This window comes from Delphinapterus leucas, chromosome 16, assembly GCF_059928025.1.
Source record: "Delphinapterus leucas isolate spDelLeu-1000000601 "Yukka" chromosome 16, BTC_Dleu_Yukka2, whole genome shotgun sequence".
Classification (NCBI taxonomy): domain Eukaryota; kingdom Metazoa; phylum Chordata; class Mammalia; order Artiodactyla; family Monodontidae; genus Delphinapterus; species Delphinapterus leucas.
In genome coordinates, this window is record NC_143144.1 from 86,574,379 (window position 1) to 86,589,054 (window position 14,676).

Here is a 14,676-nt window from a genome sequence, read left to right on the forward strand (position 1 = left end):
AATTCCCCCCCCCAATTTCCTACAATATAACATATTGTTAAAAGAAACTCCATATTTTAAAAATATGAAAATCACTATTTCCAAGACATAAATTCGGAAAACAAACTGAACTTTTAAGCAGGGGACTGACGAACAGGAACCAACCGGTCCGATTCGGGGGCTGCCGCGGGTGAGGGACCGACGCTGCCGCCGGGGACCCGGGGGGGCGCGGGGCCTGGACGCAGGCAGAGCGGCTGCGAGGACGATGCTGGGCCCCTCTCCTCCCCATCCAGCCTGCCCTGGGTGCTGCACTTTCCGGGGGAGGGGCTGGGGCTCCTGGGCGACCAGCTCAAGGCCGTGGAGCCCATCCGGATCCTGGAGCTCAGCTTGGACCAGAGCCGACTGCTGATGGGGAAGTCGTAGGCTGGGCGAGGGCAGTGGCGGGATCTCCCGGGGCCCCCGGACCCCCGTGCCCCGTGCCAGGGCGCCCCGTCATCCACCTGCGTCCTTTCTGGAACGTTTAGAACTTGCAGATCTGGTCGTCCTTTCTCAAAGGGCTGAAGGGCTGTCCACCATTCAAATTACATTCTGTCTCCTATTATTACCAATAAATTCCAAGTGATCTTTCTTCTCCTTATAGTTTTTAGGGTTACATAAATTTCCCCTACGCAGCTCTTTCGTGCTTGAATATATTGCGGAACGCCGCTTCTGTCACAGGAGCTAATTGACACTGTGATTTGTTATGTTGCTGGGACATAATTCAGAAAGTTACTGTAGCGGCTTTGATACACGGAACGGCACTCACTGTTGAACATTTCTCACGGGAGCAGATGCAGCATCAGGTGAAAAATGTGACGCTGCACAGATGAAATATTTCCAGAAGCTTTTATTCTTGTTGTTTGGGTGGCTGCCAACATCTTTCTAGAAGAAAGCTCGCATTTCCAACGCTGCTTGATTTGAATTTATTCCCTGGTCATTAGTTAGTGCTTTAAAAAAAAAAAAAAAACTGGAACAAGCATGTGTATATATTTGAAAAAAGGAAAAAATCAAACACAAAAGAGGGGAATCACCACCTCTCAATCTAATCAAAGATGAGCTTTAAAAAAATTTTTATGGTGGATTAGTTATAGATTCACAGGAAGTTGCAGAAATAGCAAAGGCAGTGCAGCGCGTCCTACACAGCACACACTCCCCTGGGGAGTTGCCCCAGATAGCGGCAAACCAGGGGCCCAGGTTGGTGCTGCAATCCGGGCTGTGGACCCGGTTCTGTTTCCACCACTTCAACAGGCATTTGTATGTGTGTGTGTGTGTGTGTGTGTGTGTGTGTGTGTGTGTGTCTGTATTCTGTGTGTCTGTCTCTGTGTGTCAGTGTGTGGGAGGGGCACTGTGAAATGTTATCCCATGTATAGATTTGTGTCACTGTCACAACCGAGGTACAGAACCTGGCTTTGCCCCAAGGCTTCAGTGGGCCTGTTCTCCATCTCCGCTGTTCTGTCCTTTGAGGATGTTGTATAAACGATACCACAGGGCGTGATCTCATTGATGCTGGCTTCTCCACTCAGCATGACGCCCTTGAGGTCCAGCCAGCCCCTCGTGGGCATTCTAGCAAGTAAATGTGCTGTTTGCTTAACTGTTAGAAGTGAAGGCATTTGGGTTGTTTCTAGTTTTTGCTCTAAGGGGATGGAGCTGCTATAAACATTCATGCACGTGTTTGTGTGAACCTAAGTTCCCATTTCTCTGGGATAAATGCAGAGGCTGGGCCATATGCTAACTGCACACACAGTTTATGAGAACCTGCCGAACTCTTTTCCAGAGGGTCTGCACCATTTTAGATTCCCAGGAGTAACGTATGGGAGACCCAGTTTCTTTGCGTCTTCCCCAGCATTTGGTGTTTGTCACTATCTTTCATTTTAGCTGTTTTAGTAGATATGGTAATGATATTTTATCTCGGTCTTAATTTGGGCCTTTTTTTGTTTTTACTATTTGGGCTGTTGTGTGTCTCGGCCCAGGAATCTCAGCACTGCTCACTCTGCACCTAAGAGCAGGGAGGCCACGCCGCAGGGATGCAGTCTTGCCAGCTGGTGTCCAGGGCACGAGGTCAGGACGGAGCTCCATGCCTGCTCACGTACCAGGGGAACCTTCCCCTGCTGTGCCACCTCCCACGTGCTCAGCTCCTGGGCCTCCCAGCCCAGACGGGACGGTGACCAGGGTCAGTCAGCCTGGGACTTGGCATCCTCTGGCCATTGAGTGGCTTCTTCCATCTGCCACGTGGCCCCAGAGGTAGGCGAGGCAGGCAGGGGACTTGAGGCCTGGTTGGGGACGTGACTTCTGTGCGGACACCGCACCTGTGCTCGGAGCCTGGCAGGACGGGCCCGGGAGCCCCAGGAACACCTGGGCGCCCTGGAGATGGCACCCGAGCAGCCCCGGGGCCAGCGGCCCAGACCGTGCACTCTGTGGCCTGGCCTCAGCGGATCTGGGGGGCTGCCTGCCAGGACCCATGCCAGAAGGAGCTCTGACCCTCCCCGGCCCCAGCCTGTGCGCCCTCTAATGGGCTGGCTCCACCCCAGAGAGGCCAGGAGTGGGCTCACCCTCGACCCTCAGCCACAGACCTGGGGGGCTCTCGGGACGCAGGGTCCTGGCCAGTCTGCTGCCCACACGTGGGCCAGGCTGGCCTGGGCACGGTGTGAGGAGCTCTCCCGGTGACTGTGGCATCTGTCCTCCTATGGCCACCTTCAACTCCAGCTGAGTGTCCACCTCTGGGGACAGTGGCCTCTCCCAGGGCTCACTTTGACCAGAGCGGTGACCACAGGTGGTGGCTGGACATCCAGCTCTGGAGGAGGCTCTGCTGCACGTCCCATAGTAGTGGGGGCTCTGAGATCAGGGGTGGGGCCCCTCCCTACTCCCGTCTCTGGAAGCTGCAGTCACCCTGCAGCCCGTGACGCCCTCAGCCTCCTGGGCTCAGCCTCCTAGGCACGCCCGTTCATCCCTTCGCTCTGCAAGCACCTGCTGGCCCCGCCACGGCCTGGCGCTGGACAGTGCCCCTCTCCAGGGATTCCCAGCCCGGTGGTTGGAGGTGACCACAGACTGTGACGCACCAGGAGTGGTCAGCGAGGAACAGGACAAACAGGGCGTCGCAGGCTCGCCCCCGCCTCCCCGAGGATCCCTGGCGTGTTCACACGGCCATTTCTGGTCCCGTGATTCAGGGGAAATGAGGTCCTGGACCCAGTCTGCCCACTGGCTCTTCCCGCCTGCCCTCTGCCCGGGACATGAGTCCCCACCCCGTGGAAAGCTCTGGGCAGGGAGGGGAGGCCTGGGGACTCATTTCACACAGCCACTTCCTCTCTTTGAGTTTTGAGGTGCTGGGCAGTGCTGGCGTCTGCGTCGGCCGGGGGTGCAGAACCAGAGCTGGTCCCTGATTCCAGGGGCACAGAAACACAGCTCGGAGGTGACGCAGCTGTTTACTAAAGCACTTCAACAGACTCTGCCTCCCAGCGATTCTGGTCTAGCAGCCGGGGCACGAGGGGCCCGGGGGCCCAGGCCGCTGTGGGGTGGGCCTGGACGCGTTCCTCCCCCAACCCGTGCTGCCGAGCCCCCCGAGATGCTCTCCTCCCGCCGACAGGGCCCTGGCTTCACCGTGGAGGGAGAAGCAGGCTGCTGCCCCGTGCAGAACGGGGGCCGGGCGGGGTGGGGGTGGGCTCTGACAGCGCAGCCTGGGAGGAGGTCATGGGCGGAGGGGCCGGGGACACCAGGGAGGGGGATGGCGGATGGTGGGGACGGGCTGTGGGGAGGCGCGGCCCCATCACACGATGGCCTGGTGCGGCAGCCCGTAGAGTACCAGGTTGAGGGTGACGGGGAGCCGCTCCGAGCCCGGCGGCTGCGGCCGGAAGAGCACCAGCCTGTCCTTCCAGGTCTGCAGAGCCTCATCTGTGGGGAGAGCAGGCGGGCTTGTGAAACGCGGGGCTCACGGGGACAGGATGCCTGCTGCCCAACCAAGGCTCACGGCGCATGCGGGGAGCACAGCAGAGGTGAGGGTGCTGCTGGCTCTGCCGCTGGTCGCAGCCCGGACGGGGACGCCGGGTGCGGAGGCAGCAGCCACAGGCCAGCGCTCGCCCACCCCTCACACCTTCACTCGCTCATCGGCTCGCTCGCTCCACAAGCATTTGTTGTTCGGCAACTACCTCCCGGGCACCCGTGGACCATGTGAGTTTTGAATTTGAAGCCCCTTTCGCCTTGTATATTTGAAAATTTCATGATTTAAATGACCCTGGGATAAACCTTTCTTAGTTACGGTAGATTCTCCAATCAACGTATTGCTAAAGCTCAGACTCCCTCGCACTGCATTTAAGGTTTTTACACCAGAATCCGTGTGTAAGGCCGCTGCTACACATGGACTTCAGGGTTCCATTTGCCTTGAAGGAGGAGTGGGTGGGCTCCCCGCCTCCCAGAGAACACACCAGGGCTTTTGGAGTTTATGGGACTTGAGCTGTTTTGAAGATGAAGACGTTCCAGTGACCCATGTGTGTTTCCGTAAAGACATTCGATGCCAGATCTCACTGTAGGCAGTGGTCTGTAGGAGGCTGAAGGTCTTTGTCAGGCAGGCTGACCTTCGGAGGCTGTGCAGAAACGGGAGAAGTGGGGGACCCCTGACCCTGTAGCCTGAGGGACGAGCAAGGAGGTAGGGCCGTTTCTAGTTACCGTGGTGGACAGTTTCACCGGTTCCCCTCTTCTGAAGGAGGCGGGTCGTTCTCCCGATCGGCTTGCCAGCTGTCAACAGATCTGGAGAAGAAGCAGCCCTTCAGAGGGACCGTTAACAGCCCACAGGCTTCCGGGAGCCCCGCGGGGCTGCAGGACGGGCGGCTGCCGGCACGACTCACTTTCCCACAGGATGCTGGCCCGCGTCGCGTTGTCCCGCAGGACCGTCGGCCACTGGTTCGCCACGATGCTCCTGACCCCCACCAGACTCAGGAGGACGGCCGTCTCGACGGGCCCCTCCAAGGACAGTCGGGGTGCACTGCAGGGGACCGAGCTCCCGTGGGCTGGGCCAGCACCAAAGGGCCCGGTCCGAGCCCTCCTCCACCCACAGCCCGAAGAGCGCCAAGTGTTGGACCGGGTATTTGGACTGACAGCTCTTAGGGTTCTCGAAAGAACCGAGAATTCCTCCCCCGCCCCCGCCCCCGCCCCACACACAATTAAATACCATTTAACAAGAAAAGTCATTTCAGAGCCCTGCCAAGTCCCTCTGGGCGCTCCCAGTCATGGGGTGTGGGGCCAGGAGGGGAACCCTGCCAGAAGGTGTCCTCTGCTCCGCCCGCCTGCAGCCCACAGAGGCCCTGGTTGGGGGGGTGACAGGTGACACGGGGAGCCCTGAAGCCAGGGTGTCCTCCCAGTTGCCAGCCGTCTGCTTCCTGGCCCAAACCCAGCTTCCTGAAGTTCCAGGCAGGGTCACCGTCCATCCATCCCCCCGCCCTGGGACTCTGCCAGGCAGGGTCACCGTCCATCCATCCCCCCGCCCTGGGACTCTGCCAGGCAGGGTCACCGTCCATCCATCCCCCCGCCCTGGGACTCTGCCAGGCAGGGTCACCGTCCATCCATCCCCCCGCCCTGGGACTCTGCCAGGCAGGGTCTGGGGGCCGGATCACGGCATCCCAGCTGCCCAGGGGGTGCAAGGACAGTGCCCCAGGCGGACAGCCGTGGCTCAGATGCCCCCCCAGGTTCCTCGTCAGCTGCCGGAGGCCAGGCTGCAGGCTTGAGCCCGAGCGGAGGGGACCCCGGGCACCTCTTGTTCTGCGAGGACTCCACGTGGCGCCGCATGCTCTCGCAGGACCGCGCCAGGTCCAGCAGCACCACCATCTGGCACTCTGTGGTCACAGGAGGGGCGGCTCAGTGGCAGGGCACCCAGGGTGAGGGCGCCGTGCAGGCGGGGGTGTTGCCCAGAGCGAGGAGGATAGCGGGAACTCGGCCTGACCCGACCGAGGCTCCGACACCACTCGTCCCCGTCCTGGGTCGCGTGGGCTGCACGGGCAAGCCGGCCGTTATTTGCCTTGGCCGACCCTCACCCTTCACGTCCTCCTTGGGTGACCGGGCCGGGCGAGGGAGGGAAGCCCACCCCGGGGCCTGCCACAGCTCTCCCTGCCTCGCAGAGGGGTCTTGGCTCCCAGAGGCCACCCATGAGGCACTCCGGCTTGCCAGGGGCTGGGCGTCGGTGGCCCTGGCCCCGTGTGCCCACTGAAACGGGGCCAGTGTCCAAAATGCAGCTCTTGGATGTGGGTGTGCGGAAAGCCCCACAGATGCTGAGGCCAAGCGTCAGGGGCCGTCCCCAGAGCGGGCAGAGCCTCCCGCTGTGTGAGGACAGGCCTGGCTGGGAACGGCGGGGGCACCCAGCGATGCTGTCACCCCTACAGGCGCCTGGGAGCCTATGATTTCTTCAGTGTCACTCACTACTCGTCTGAGAAGGTCTAGAATTCAAGTTTCAGAGAAGCCTGTTTCTACCTTCTCCTGGGGTAAGAACGTGCGGACCCCACCCATATCGGCAGGGCCTGGGGAGGAGACAGGGTGACGGGCTGGGTTCAGGTATCCCGACCACGGACAGTGTCCACCTGTGCCACACACCCCAAGGGTAGGGGCCTCTCTGAGGGGTCCCTGAAAAGGCCCCCACTCAACCGTGCACAGTGGCCAGCTCCCCAGCAATCCCCTCAGGAGAAGGTCACCTGAGGGCAGGCCAGACGACACTCACGGGCACCCTGGGGGTGGGCTGGGTGACGCAGGGGCCAGTGGACAGTGGGAGGGAAAACAGGGCCAGAGTGCCTGCATCTCAAGTAGAACAACTGGTGGGAAGGGGCTGTGACCAGCACTTTGCAGAAACACCCACCCAGCCTTCCTGCACTCTGCAGGCCCAGCCCTAGAGGGGTGACCCCTCCAACGCCTGACCCTGGCCAGGCCTCTCAGAGGAACGGAGGAGGGGTCCCCCAACCCAGGCCCCGCTGTGCCTTCCTAAAGCGCCCCCCCAGCCCTCCATCAGAGCACAGGGGAGACACCTGATAAGACACAGGGGCGCCCTGCTCTGTCCCCGGGTGGATTCGACTTGTGCCGGCGGGTCTGGCAGAGAGGCGGGCTTTTGGGGGGGTCTCACCTTCCAAGTTCATGGCGGCCAACCTTTCTACCAATATGTGGGACAGGAAGCTCTCCATCCCGTAGAAGAAAAAGCCTCCGCAGCTGCCCAGCAGCTGCTCCCACTCGGCCTGGCTGCCAAGGGAAGGAGAGAGACCCGGGGTGGATGCCTGCTGGAGCCGCGGGCTAAGGGCGCGATCCGGAGCAGACTGTTCCCGCGTTCCGCTCCACACCCTGCCCCCGGGGCGGTTACTCTGAGAAGCCGCAGAGGGTCTTCCGTCCGGTCAAGGAGCCCAGGTCCCTGCCCCAGATGGCCCCGCCCCTCCTGGGCCCCGCCCCGACAGAGCCCCTCCCCTCCATCGCGCCCCGCCCCCTCCGCGAGGCCCCGCCTGGAGGGGCCCGGCCCTTGTGCAGGGGCGCACACACGGCGGGGGCCCAGGTCCGCATCCAGGATCTGGGGATCTAGGCGCCTCCGTGCACCAGAGGGAAGGGTCTGACAGGACAGAAGTGGGGGTCAGGGCAGGAGGGAACCTCGGCGGGGGGGGAGGGGGGAAGGGGCCGCATGCGGAGCACCCCTCGGGCTGGCGCACCGCAGCCACCGCAGGACGGCGTCCCAGGAACCCAGATGCCAACCTGGGAAACTGCTTCTTCCCCAGATGCCCCGCCCATCTCGCAGTGAACATGTCTCGGAATCTTTCCAAAATTTCCCGGGTCACGGAGACAGGAGTCAGCATTTCTGCAGCCAGAATCGGATGGTGAGAAAACTTAGGAGCACCGCGCGTGTAGGCACGGGCGGTCCCGGTGCCCTTGGCGGCCCTTGGCGTGGCAGGGCGGCCTGGGCCTTGGGCCCTCACAGACGGGGGCCCCGGGGGAGTGGAAATCTTAGTACTCCTTCCCTCCTTTGTGGAGAGATGAAAACACCAGCTCAGCAAAAGAGGAGCTGAGGAATCCTGTCCCGGAGCCGCAGAGGCAGCCCTCAGCCGCAGCCGCAGGCCCGGAGTGGGGCACAGCGCCGCCTCGGGCCCAGGTCACACAGCTGTCGCCCTGACTGGCTGCAGACGGTGAGGGCGGGGTCTCGGAGCACACCAGGGTCCCCCTCCCGCCCACCGTCAGTGTAGCAGGAGGTGACGGAGGGCCGGGTGGCAGCAGAGGCCGAGGCACCCGGTCCACGATGCTCCGAGTGCTGTGGGCGGTGTATGGCTTGTGCGTGGGCGGGAGGGCTCACCTGGGCCTCGGGCCTCCTCGTAGGGGTCCACAACGACTGGGCCTTGGTTAAGGAGAAACAGGACCACACGCTCGCTGTCTGGGGCAGAAGCAGCAGCAAAGGATACATCTGAAGTTGTCCGCGTCGACCGCGATGCAGTGTGGGGGGGTGATCCGGGACACGACGCGCTGCAAAGACAGGCAGGGGCCCTTGGGGATGCGTCCTGGGGGCACGGCCGGACCTCGGGCCCCGCCCGGCTCTCCGCCTCAGCGGGGCCTCGACCACCTACCTTTGCTCCCTTCTTTGCTATGCCTCTCTTTCTGTGATCTTTACCTCTGCTCTCCTTTTTCGCATTGCCTTCTGTTGAGACAATAACAAGAAGTGGTGATGTCCTGGAACCAGACAGGGGCCGTGGTACACGGCGTTCGAATGCTTTAAATGCCACTGAATTGTTCACTTGAAAATGGTTAATTTTGTATCACGTGAATCTCACCTCAGTGAGACCACAAGAAGTGGTGTGAAGAGTTGATTTCCATTTTTGTAAAGTTGAAATGGCAGTAATCTCTCAAAGGTAAAGGCTCACAGGGTTGGGAAAGGCCCGGGCCAGGAGACCTCAAGAAAGGAACGGCCGCCAGAGGTTCCCGGGCCCACGCGGCTGTCCAATCACACACCACGCTGGGCACCTACCGGTGCCCCTGCTGAGCTGGGCCAGTCGCAGACGGCTGGGCCCTGCTGGCCCCTCTCCCTCTTGCCGGAGGGTTTACACCTGCCCCCGCTGCGCTCCCGTTCTGGTGAAGGTAACCGAAAATAATGCCAGTTTCCTTCATTCCCGTCCGGCCGCCTCGGAGATGTAAGCGCTGATGTGGGCCTCTCTGCCGTGTCCCAGCCTTACGGGGGCACCGCTGGGAAGCAGCTTGCCCTAGATTTGGATGGCTTTCTCCACCAGGATGAGAAGAACTCCTGGTTTGCTAAGAATTTCTATTACGGATGCATGCTTTTTATTTATTTATTTTTTTGCGGTATGCGGACCTCTCACTGTTGTGGCCTCTCCCGTTGCGGAGCACAGGCTCCGGACGCGCAGGCTCAGCGGCCATGGCTCACGGGCCCAGCCGCTCCGCGGCATGTGGGATCTTCCCGGACCGGGGCACGAACCCTTGTCCCCTGCATCGGCAGGCGGACTCTCAACCACTGCGCCACCAGGGAAGACCCGAATGCATGCATTTTATCAAATGCTTTTTTTCCTGCATCATCTTGGATGTTTATAAGTTCAATTTCCCTTTAATCTGTTCCTCTGTGATACCTGTTAAGTTTTTAAGGTCAGACTGGGTGATGAAATGTTACATGTTTCTTTCTTTCTTTGCTACTCTTGAGAAGTTTGGGTGTCAGGGTCTGGACTGGCCAGCAGAAGGATGGCTTTTTTTTTCTTCTACTTGGGGAGACATGTATAGACTGACATGAACGGTTTCTTGAAATTTTGGTAGAATTCAACAGAAAAATGGTAAAAGCAATATTTTTTGTGGGGAAATGTAAATGTATCGATTGTCCTTTCTTCGCTATGAGGCCGCTGGGTTTTCTTTCCGAGTCTCCGAGTATTTTTGAATATATTGTCAAAAAGTTGTTCCTAATATTCTCTTATTCTCTTAAATCTCTGATGCGCTTTAGAGTTGGTGTCTCTTGTATTTCTCATATTGTTTATTTGTGCCTTGTCTGTTTATTTCTGGATCATTCTCACCCAAATGTGTCTATTTTATGAGGTTATTTTTTCCCAAATAAATAATTTTTGTCTTTGCTTCCTATTTTGTTTTGGGGTCTGTTCATGATCCTTTAAGCATTTAAAGCTAAAGGATCCTTCTAGATTCTGCTGTGGTAACATCCAGCCAGTCTTTGGCATTTCTATCATTGCTTCTTCTGAGTCCCGCGAGTTTTTAGAAGTCAGTGTTTTAAACTTTCCAGATGTGTGGGAATTTAAAACCCCGTCTTTTGGGCGTTGGTTTCTAACCTAATCAAATGTGACCTCAGCCAGTTTCTGTGATTGTTTCACGTGCACCTGAAAAGAACGTGAGTCTCTAATTTTTAGACACAGGGCGCACGTGTCCATTAAGCCAAGTCTGTTAAGTGTGTTGCCCCAATTCTCTCTGTTTGCGCTCTTTCTGCTTGTCTGACCTTTCAGTCGTGGAGGCGTGCGGGAATCTCCCATCGCGGGAGTGGCCACCAGCCTCGCCCCCGGTGCTTGTTACTTGCTGCTTCCCGTATGGAGGCTCTTTGATCCTCCCACGAACTTCATCGCTATCGCTGTGTGATGACCCTGCACTACGGACGCCCACGGCTGTAAAGTCGGCTCCGGCGGACAGTGCGATGGAGGCCCTTTTGGGGGCTCGCCCGCCCGGCTCCTCTTTCCACTCTTCTGCTTTCTGGCTTTTGTGCCTCCTTTCTGTTCAGGAGAGTCTCACGTGGCCGGCATCCTATCTACGCGCTCTTGTTTACTGTGTCTTTAGTCGGCAGGTGTGGTGCACTCACTTGTTCGGTTCCTGATCTAATGGATGGGCCACAGCACCTTTTTGCCCGTGGGTTCTCCGTCCTCCCTGCTCCGTGTGTGCGTCTCCACCACTGGCTCTTTGTAACTCGACTGAGGGGTTGGTTCACTTGTTTTTCTTATTCATTTTCTCTCTTTATTGGTTTGGAATTTATACACCAGTTATGCTCTTTCGTGATTATCCTTAAAGGTTTGCCGTGAATATTTAACACTCAAAGGGCATTCCTCCAGCCTGAAGGGTTCAAGGCTCTGAGAACACTTCACTCTGGGACCTGCAGAATCCTTTTTATCCCCACTCCGTAGGGCATTGAAAAGGCTCCACTCACATTTACGCGGTATTTTTGTTTCTTTGCGGTGAGAGCTTGTATTAGGGTCTAGTTGCTGCTGTAACAAATTTCACCACAAATGTTGGGGCTTAAAACAACACCAAGTTACTACCTTACAGCTCTGGAGGCAGGAGTCGAAAGGGGTCCCGCTGGATTAAAATCCAGGTGTGAGGGAGGCTGTTTCCCTTGGGAGGCTCCAGAGGAGAATCGGCTCCCTTGCCTTTTCCAGCCTCCAGAGGCGCCACGAGCCCCTTCCGCTACCTCCGCACCCTCCTGCCTCCCTCTTTTCAGGACGCTGGTGATGACACTGGGCCACCCATACAATCAGGACAGTCTCCCCATCTCAGGACCCTTCACTGAATCACATCTGCAAAGGCCCTTTTGTCACATCAGGGCACCTCCTCTTGGGCCCGGGGTCAGGGCGTGGGCGCCTTTAGGGCCGCTATTCTGCTAACCCCACCAGGGGGTGGTCTGCTCTTCCAGACAGTGCTGACGGCGCAGAGCGGGGGGACAGGAAGGCCCTTTCAGTAAATGCGGCGCGCACAGCGGGGGACTCACGTGGGAAAGAGAGACCTGCCCCTTATCTCACACTGTGTGCAAAACCGATTTCGGATGGAAGGTACGTAAAGACATGAAGGACAAAAAGAGAGACACATTTAGAAGACATCATAGAACCTTCATGATCTTCAGGTAAGAAAATATTCTTTATAAAAAGACCCCAAAAGCACCAGCTGTTAAGAGAAGATGGATACATTGGACTATATTCAAATATTTTGTTCACCAAGAGGTACCACGTAAAGGAGTGAAAAGACCAGCTGCAGACTGGGAGGACATCTGTAGTTCATAAAATGATCAGAAAATTTATACAAACCTAAAGAACAAAAGGCAGATAACCCAAGAGAAAAACTGGCCAAAAACTAGAACGGATTTTCACAAGTGAGGACATCAAACGGCCCATAAATGTGGAAGGGCTGGGCTCGCCAGCAGCAGGGGCTGCAGATCGGCGGGGCTTGAGCCCGAGGCCCCACCCGCAGCTCCCGGTGAGCCCAGCACCATGGCCTCTTGGGGGCGCAAGACCTGTTCTTTCTCCCGTCCTTTGTATCTGGCCCATTAGCGTCCTTTTATTTACCCTGATTTCCTTAAAGAAGCATGTTTGGGACCTTGCGTTTCCATTCCCAAAGGTGATCTTTACCTTTTAACTGGGATGTTTTGACCTTGTACGGAGACTGTGATTACTGATGTGGTTGGATGGAAACACACCATCTTGCTATTTGTTTTCTATTTGTCCTGTCTCTTCTTTGTTCCATGTCCCTTCTTTTTTCTGCCTTTTTCTGATTAATCATTTATTTTTTTATGATTCCATTTCGACTTCCTTGTTGTGTACTAGCTGTACCTCTCTGTTTCTGTTTTCAGTGGCTGTGCTGGTCCAGTACCCCGAGCCTCCATTCTCCACCCCCCACCAGCCTTTGCTGCCCCACAAGTTACATTTATATAATGCTGTAGAACCCCATGAAACGTTGCTATTATTTTTCACTCCAAGCTGTCAAAATCTTTTTTCTTAAATTAATTTATTTATTTTTGGCTGTGTCGGGTCTTCATTTCTGTGCGAGGGCTTTCTCCAGTTGCGGCGAGCGGGGGCCACTCTTCATTGCGGTGCGCGGGCCTCTCACTGTCGCGGCCTCTCGTTGTGGAGCACAGGCTCCAGACGCACAGGCTCAGTAGTTGTGGCTCACGGGCCCCGCTGCTCCACAGCATGTGGGATCCTCCCAGACCGGGGCTCGAACCCGTGTCCCCTGATCGGCAGGCGGACTCTCAACCACTGTGCCACCAGGGAAGCCCCTGTCAAAATCTTTTAAAGAGATTTTAAATTAAGAAAAAAGCTTTAAATATTGACCCACCTAATTCCAGTTTCTGGTGTTTATTTCTCTGTGCAGATGCAGGTTCCCATCCTTTTTTCTCCTGCCTGGAGGACGCTCTGCAGCATTTCTTGTGGGGTAGGCAGGCCTGCTGGGGAAGAATTCCTTCAGCTCCCCTATTTCTGAAAAAGTATTTCACCATTGTTTTTGAGAGTTATTTTCAAAAATATCTGCATTGATAGACATTTTCTTTAATAATTTAAAGACGTTCTTCACTGCTTGCATTGTTTCAGCCGAGAAGTCTGCTAACTCTCTTGTATTTGTTTCTGGATATATAATGTGTCTTTTTTCTTTGGCTGCTTGTAGAATACTCTGTCACTGGTTTTAATCACCCTGACTACAATGGTCCCTGGTATGGTTTTATTTCTTGTTTGGGATTCATTGAACTTCTTGGGTCTGCAGGATTACAGTTTTCATCAAAATTGGGAAACATTGGCCATTATTAACTCAAATGTTCCCCCTGCAAAGACTCCAGTTACAGGCAGGTTCAGCCACTTCACTTTGTCCAACAGCTCACTGGTGCTCTGTTTCTGTTTTTGTTTTTTTTCAGTTTTTTCCTGCTGACACTTCTTCAGCCTCACTAGTTTCTTCTGTCATGTCGAGTTGCATTAATGCTGACCAGGGCATGTCCCTCCTCAGCAGAAGTTCAGTTCTGGTCCGTTTTACATCTTCCGTGTCTTTGCTTACCACCTCCTGGAACACGTGGATTATAGTTACAGGAACTGTCACCTGTGTCACCTCTGGGTCTGCTTTCGATTGGCTTTTCTCTTAACCACGGGTCTTTGCATGCCAGGTGGTTTTTGATTGGACGTCAGACCTTTTGAATTTTTCCTTGTTGGGTCCTGGATTTTTAAAAAACTCTATCCATCTTGAGCTTTATTTCAAGATGCAGTTAAGTTACCTGGAAATAGTTTCATCCCTTGAGGCCTGTTTTTAAGTTCTGTTGGTGGGACTAAAGCCAGTCTCCCTAGTGCAGACAGGCAATGCCCTCTGGTTCCTGTACCTGATAGCTGTGAATTATAAGATGTTCCATTCTGGCTGTAGTCTCCACACACGCTTGCACTGACCGGCTCTCAGCAGAAGACTGATGGGGACCCTCTGCAGGTCTCTACTCCCAGGACCGCCTTGGGTGCCCAGTCCCTCGTCTCCTCACCTCGGGGAGACCGCCAGGCTCTGCCTGGTCCCCCTGCCCCCCGCCACCATGTGCTACAGCCTGTAGACTCTCTCCAGGCAGAAAGCTGGGGCTCACCTGCTTGTTTCTCTCTCTTGGGGATTGCTGTCCCCCACTGCCTGTTCTCCAATATCTGAAAACCGCTGTTTCATATATTTTTCAAATTATTTATTTATTTTTTGATGTGGACCATTTTAAAAGTATTTATTGAATTTGTTACAATTCAATATTAGCTCCCCGACCAGGGATCGAACCTGCACTCCCTGCATTGGAAGGTGCAGCCTTAACCACTGGACCGCCAAGAGAGTCCCTGTTTCAGGTATTTTTGTCTGAGTTTTTGTTGTTCCAGCTGGAAGGGCAAATTTGGTCCCTGTCACCTCATCTTGGATGAAAACAAAAGTCCAATCTATCTACTTTTAATGTAATTTGGTATCTATCGT

General features: G+C 56.0%; 1 protein-coding gene across 1 annotated transcript in view; it reads right to left on the reverse strand.

Annotated features, from left to right (window-relative positions):
- Positions 1-3,424: 3,424 nt before the first annotated feature.
- The window catches only part of CFAP46 (cilia and flagella associated protein 46), an 88,306-nt gene continuing 77,054 nt past the window's right edge, over positions 3,425-14,676 (reverse strand). Inside the window, exons 50-59 of the mRNA XM_089898378.1 lie at positions 14,315-14,317; positions 8,580-8,650; positions 8,418-8,478; positions 8,312-8,347; positions 7,720-7,822; positions 7,109-7,221; positions 5,756-5,837; positions 4,854-4,990; positions 4,693-4,755; positions 3,425-3,903 (exon numbers count right to left, since the gene is read on the reverse strand). Of these exons, the coding sequence (XP_089754504.1) occupies positions 3,779-3,903; positions 4,693-4,755; positions 4,854-4,990; positions 5,756-5,837; positions 7,109-7,221; positions 7,720-7,822; positions 8,312-8,347; positions 8,418-8,478; positions 8,580-8,650; positions 14,315-14,317 (794 nt within the window). The 3' untranslated portion in view covers positions 3,425-3,778. The remainder of the gene's footprint in view (positions 3,904-4,692; positions 4,756-4,853; positions 4,991-5,755; positions 5,838-7,108; positions 7,222-7,719; positions 7,823-8,311; positions 8,348-8,417; positions 8,479-8,579; positions 8,651-14,314; positions 14,318-14,676) is intronic.